We start from the raw sequence: 6,759 nt of genomic DNA on the forward strand, positions 1-6,759 counted from the left end.
TTCAAAAAACACCAATAGTGAAATTCTGGAACAAATTGACACAGGAAACCTCATATTTTTGTTGTAGTTCATAAACCGTTGAGTGGCAAACTCTTGAATAAAAATGTGTATTTTAATGAGATAAATATTTAATTAAAGGGATTGTTTTTTAGTAAATACAGAAATCAATAAATTAATTTATGAGTATAAATATGAGTCAAAATAACATGAAAAATGTTGCAATGTACATTCCTGTTTTCCTTATGTGTGCATCATGAACATTCATACTGTACAATACTTGTTGGAATAGCTGACATAACTCAATAAAACTTCATAGAACGTTTTTTTTTTTTTTTTAGAAAATAAACTTTATTTTAAACTTTCAGCAAACAAAGGACATACGCTTATAAGTCTCAAACCAATGCACTGCATCTTTGAGTGGCTTATGTTTACATTTCTGGGTCAAATATAAATAGTCTGTTTGGCTGCATTGTCGGATCCAGCATGGACGTGTGCTTCACACAACAGGTCTGAGTCTTCCCTGAGAAAGTCTTTTGAGGGTTTTCGGGTTGTTAATCCTTCGCTTTCATGGTTTTTGGTCAGCGTCGCAGTCGCAGTGGACCCAATCTGCGCATCTTCAAACACTCACTGCCATCCTTTATTGAGGAAGAAAGAAATACTTCAGTCATTTTGTCGTATTATATTTTTTTGTCTAAGGCAGTGATTCTCAACTAGACGTAGAAGGGCTATACCTGATGCTTTACCAATGAATCACTGCAATAAATATTTTAATCTAACTGTTTTATTTTCCTATATTCAAACAGTATTACTGTTTAAACTGTGTGCAATGTTACAATACACAGTATTTGCTAGATACAACTTCTGCCTTGTTTTTAATGAATACTCAGGCCTGCTATGATACTGTATTCAAATTTGGGTCATTCTGGTGTAACTTGAAAAGCCAAGTGTGTTCTGGGGTAGTACTTGTTGAAAAGGTGTGAGAACCACTGGTTTAAGGGATCCTTCACTGAACTGACATTGTAAACATTTTTATTAAATTCACAGACATTTGCTGGCTAATAATTGCATTACTTTCACAATAACATTTACAGTATGTAACTGGGAACAAAACAGTTAATTGCTGTGAAGCCTAGGCGTCGATCCCGTGCACCCACGTGGGATTAATGGCAACTTTCAATCTTTAAAATAATTTTTGAAAAATCAATCTTGTTGTATTTAATTTTGTGGCGAGTTTGGTCCGTTTTACAAAATAGTAAAGCCACAAATCACATGGGATATTAAATCCGCTGAGTGTCTATTTTTTTTTTTTAATACACACACACCGAGCACCCACTGGCAGAAATGTAGATCGGCGCCTATGCTGTGAAGTATCTTTTTTTTTTTAAATTACAGTAAATGTTGATCAAAGTATCTTCCAGTGGAAAAAATACTGTGAAATCCTGGTAAATTTTTACTGTACTTTTTTTCCAGGTTGTATATAAGTGACCTTTAAGCAGACATGCACATACAGGTTACATTAAGCATTTGTTTTGTATTCATAGGCTATGCGTTTTCCGAAAATCCTGTTGTGGGTCATTAGAAGATTTTTGCGTGTGTTAAATATTTACAACTAAGACTACTTCCAAAAGCATTCATTAAAAAATGCAAGAGGAGTGGGATACTGTTTGTGCATAAAAATGATACCGCAATGGATTGATTCCTAACTTCTTTGTTTTGCACACCACCATTTGGATGACAAAATAGACCAGGAATGAAAACAATCATATATTTCAAGCACATAATAATAATAATAATAATAATAATAATAATAATAATAATAATGACTTAATTTTATATTTGTTAAAATTTCAAAGTGCTACGAAGTATTAAAAACATAAAAAAAGGGAAAAATCAAAATGGAAAGATAGAATATATAATTGAAAATTAAAATGGAAATAAAAACATGAAAGCACTGAAGTACAGCATTTACCGCTTTTCTCTGGTTGCTTAAGCAGAAAGTGCAGATGGTCCTGGGCTTCTTGCTCCCCTTGTCCCCCGCGTGGACCACGTCGAGACACGGCTGTCCATCCTCGCAGCCGTCCCCGAGCAGAAGCACGTTGGCCAGGTGGGAAATGTAACTGGAGGCGAGGCGCAGCGTCTCGATCTTGGAGAGTTTTCTGTCCATCGGCTCGGTGGGGATGAGGGTCCTTAACGCCGTGAAGGCGGTGTTGACGCTCTGGGTCCGGCCGCGCTCCCTGGCGTTGGCGGCGCTGCGCTGCTTCACCACGGGCTCGCCCTCCGCCAGGCGCGCTCGTTTCCCAGCGCCGCAGCACGGCCTGTCAGAGCTGTCGTCGCTCTCGCTGCGGTTCTCGTCGTCCTCGGAGGTGATGCTCAAGTCGGAGTAAAAGTGCGCAGCCACCGGGCGCAACATGGCAAAGGTCATCATGGAAATGTGGCGCCGAGTGCCGAGTCCTCGTCGAGGTGACAGCAGCTCTACATGTCAGCAGTGGTCCTGCAGGAACGTCACTTCTTTTCCCCGCGCACGCTGCTCACTTTGCTCGCGGCCTGCATGAGAGATTGGCTCATGGGCGCTTAAACTGCATGGGAGGAGCCGCAAGCGTGGCTTTACATGTGTTTACAACTAGCATGTTAACCCACTTGTTTTTCAACCTTTTTTTGAGCCGAGGCACATTTTTTTCTTTGAAAATATTTGGAGGCACACAGCAGAAATCATTCAACATGAAACTCAGTAGACAATAAAAAGTCGTTATCAATTGTTGGATATGACCTTAAACCAGACCTGGGCAAACTAAGGCCCGTTGAGCTTTTCAATCTGGCCCGCCAGACAGTCGCAAATAATTGTTTTAGATGTTTAAAGGGGAACATTATCACCAAACCTATGCAAGCGTCAACATATACCTTGACGTTGCAGAAAAAAGACCATATATTTTTTAACCGATTTCCGAACTCTAAATGGGTGAATTTTGGCGAATTAAACGCCTTTCTGTTTATCGGTCTCGTAGCGATGACGTCAGAACGTGACGTCACCGAGGTAATACACCCGCCATTTTCATTTTCAACACATTACAAACACCGGGACTCAGCTCTGTTATTTTCCATTTTTTCGACTATTTTTTGGAACTTTGGAGACATCATGCCTCGTCGGTGTGTTGTCGCAGGGTGTAACAATACTGACAGGGAGGGATTCAAGTTGCACCACTGGCCCGAAGATGCGAAAGTGTCTGCCGCCAGACCCCCATTGAATGTGCCAGAGTGTCTCCACATTTGACCAGCGATGCTAAGGCAGACATGGCAAAGAGATGTATGGATAACCTGCAGATTTATTTGCAACGATTAAGTCAACGAAATCACAAAGGTGAGTTTTGTTGATGTTGTTGACTTATGTGCTAATCAGACATATTTGGTCGCGGCGTGACTGCCTGCTAATCGATGCTAACATGCTATGCTAATCGATGTTAACATGCTCTTTACGCTAGCTGTATGTACATTTGAAACTAGATAAACACATTTAATGCGAAACAAACACTTACCAATCAACATATTTAAGTTGCTCCAGTGTCACAAGATGCGAACGCCCTGATCGTTTGGTCCGCATATTTTACCGGCGATGCTAATAAGGCAGCCATGCTATGGGCCACTTCATTAGGTACACCCATGCTATGGCCGAATAGCGTCAATAGCTATTAGCTCAATAGCTTCAGTTTCTTCTTCAATTTCGTTTTCGCTATCTGCGTCCATACTCCGACCATCTGTTTCAATACATGCGTAATCTGTTGAATCGCTTAAACCGCTGAAATCCGAGTCTGAATCCGAGCTAATGTCACTATATCTTGCTGTGGTAACCGCCATGTTGTTTGTATTGGCAGCACTGTATGACGTCACAGGGAAATGGACAGTCGCATCGCGAATAGCGAAAATCAAGAACTTTAAAGCTTTTTTTAGGGATGTTCTGGGAGGTGTAAAATTTTGAAAAAAACTTCGAAAAATAAAACAAGCCACTGGGAACTGATTTTTATTGTTTTTAACCCTTTTGAAATCGTGATAATGTTCCCCTTTAAAATGGAAAGTGTAGCTGCCATTATGATGTGCACTCATGTTTTTTAATAACCGGAAGTCTTCAACTACCGTATTTTCTTGAATAGCCGCCGGGGCGCTAATTAATTTAAAACCTCTTCTCACTCCTGCGCCTATTCAAGGCATGCGGTAATAGTAAGCAGGCGCTAATAACTTTAAAGCTTCTTCTCAGCCCTGCGCTTACCAATGGCATGCAGTATAAAATTGAGTGTGATGTAAGGATGCCATCACGAAGAGCAAATTTAATAAAAAACGGTATAAAGCTTATTATTTTCAGCACTGAAGGCTTGGAATAACCTTCAATTGACGCATGCATTTCACTGCTTCTATCGTCACACGGACGAGATTGGAAGGAATACTGGGTGATACAAGTTACACTGAAGGTTGTGATATAAACAAGTTTAACACTCTTACTAATATGTGCCACACTGTGAACCCACACCAAACAAGAATGACAAACACATTTCTGGAGAACATCGGCTCTGTAACACATTATAAACGCAACAACAATTACCCAGAATACAATGCATCCATGACTCTTACTGCTTATATTATACACCCCGCTAGCACCAAACCCCGCCCACCAGTTTTGCGGCTCCCATTGTCATTGTGAAATGGGTTAAAATGGCTCTTTGAGTGGTAAAGGTTGTCGACCTATCTGCCTCCGCCATTTTGAAAATGAAGAAAGGGGAAGCTCACTCCTGACGTCAAGAATTTGACCCGGCGGTAATAGCAAGCATGCGCTAATAATTTTGGGTAGCAAGTTTGACCCGGCAGTAGTTCAAGGCAGTAGCATATTACATGCCCGGCGGCAATTCAAGGAAATACGGTATACTAAGTCTTTCAATGCTTGGAATCTGCATGATATACTAGTTACTATGGTCATCTAATTAGTTACTATGGTCACTACGAGATATCTCAGATTGTAGATGTTTTTTTTTTCCATTATGTTTGTTGCATTTTGGTTGCAGTTGATTGTAAAATATGTTGTCAATATTCAGTGTTTTATCGTTCAAAGTTAATGTTGTAAATCCCACATTCTTTATTTCCATGTACATTCTGGGTGTCTCATTCAGTAAAAAAAAATTCAAATTGCATTCCGTTTTTTAGGGTGTTCTGTCATATCGTTTTTAGCTTTCAATCATTATTGTGAGGTTTTGTATTAGTGTTCCTACAAGCAGATATACCAGACCCTAGAAACTCTTTTTTATCTAAATCTGGGCCCCGTGTAAATTAATTGCCCAGGCCTGCTTTAAACCATAACCAAGCATGCACCACTATATTGTCTCAAAGTAAGTGTACTGTCACGACTTGTCACATTACACCGTGACTTATTTTGAGTTTTTGGGTGTTTTCCTGTGTGTACTGTTTTAGTTCTTGTCTTGCGCTCGTATTTTGGTGCTTTTCCTGCTTTGTTGATATTTTCCTGTAGCAGTTTCATGTCTTCTTTTCTGCTTTGTTTTAGCAATCAAGAATATTTCAGTTGTTTTTTTCCTTCTCTGTGAGGACATTGTTGATTGTCATGTCATGTACGGATGGACTTTGTGGACGCCGTCTTTGTTCCACACGCTGTAAGTCTTTGCTGTCGTCCAGCATTCTGTTTTTGTTTACTTTGTAGCCAGTTCAGTTTTACTTTTGTTCCCTAAGTTTCAATGCCTTTTCTTAGGGGCACTCACTTTGTGTTTATTTTCTGGTTTCAGCATAAGATACCTTTTCACCTGCCTGCTGCCTCACACTGTCGTCTGCTTATTGTGATCATGACATACCATGTTTCCGACATCTACAGAGCAATTAGCTACCGGGCACCAATAACTGATATGGAAGAGTATAACATTGTTACGATGCTGAGCTCTAGACAGCACCGACACTTAACAACGGCAAATTATTTGCAGACTATAATTACTGGTTTGCAAAAAGTATTTGTATCCAAAATAGGGGACATTAACGTTCAAAGTATGAATAAGTAATGCAAAACAAAGTCATTTATAGACGTGCTCATTGTTAAATGTGATGATGTTACAGAACATTGAATTAATTACCAGTCAGAACAGTGTTTTTCAACCTTTTTTGAGCCATTCCGAGCATTCCGTTTTTGTTTACTTTGCAGCCAATTCATTTTTAGTTTAATTTTGCATAACCATCCCTAAGCTTCAATGCCTTTTCTTATCGACACTCGCCTTTTGTTTATTTTTGGTTTAAGCATTAGATACCTTTTTACCTGCACTGTGCCCCCTGCTGCCGTCTGCATATTGTGATCATGACAAACCATGTTACCGACTTCTACAAAGCATTTAGCTACCTGCTGCTACCTGCTGCCACCTACTGATATTGAAGAGTATTACACGGTTACAGTCCCAAGCTGTAGACAGCAAAGACACTCAACAACGGCAAATTGTTTGCAGACTATAATTAATGGTTTTCAAAAAATATATTTAACCCAAATAGGTGAAATTACATAATCTCCCACGGCACACCAGACTGTATCTCACGGCACACTAGTGTGCCGCGGCACATCCATCCATCCATTTTCTACCGCTTATTCCCTTTTGGGGTCGCGGGGGGTGCTGGCGCCTATCTCAGCTGCAATCGGGCGGAAGGCAGGGTACACCCTGGACAAGTCGCCACCCCATCGCAGGGCCAACACAGATAGACAGACAACATTCACACTCACATTCACACAATAGG

At 40.3% G+C, this 6,759-nt stretch overlaps 1 protein-coding gene across 1 annotated transcript; it reads right to left on the bottom strand.

Moving 5' to 3' along the window:
• Window positions 1-333: 333 nt before the first annotated feature.
• On the bottom strand, window positions 334-2,614 carry tcf15 (transcription factor 15). Its single transcript, XM_061904008.1, has 2 exons — window positions 1,970-2,614; window positions 334-635 (listed from the first exon to the last, which is right to left on the bottom strand). Exons 1-2 carry the CDS (start codon window positions 2,423-2,425, stop codon window positions 579-581), a joined length of 513 nt encoding a protein of 170 aa, XP_061759992.1. The 5' UTR covers window positions 2,426-2,614; the 3' UTR covers window positions 334-578.
• Between the last annotated feature and the right edge of the window lie 4,145 nt (window positions 2,615-6,759).

Source organism: Nerophis ophidion, linkage group LG06 (genome assembly GCF_033978795.1).
Source record: "Nerophis ophidion isolate RoL-2023_Sa linkage group LG06, RoL_Noph_v1.0, whole genome shotgun sequence".
NCBI classification, from domain to species: Eukaryota; Metazoa; Chordata; class Actinopteri; order Syngnathiformes; family Syngnathidae; genus Nerophis; species Nerophis ophidion.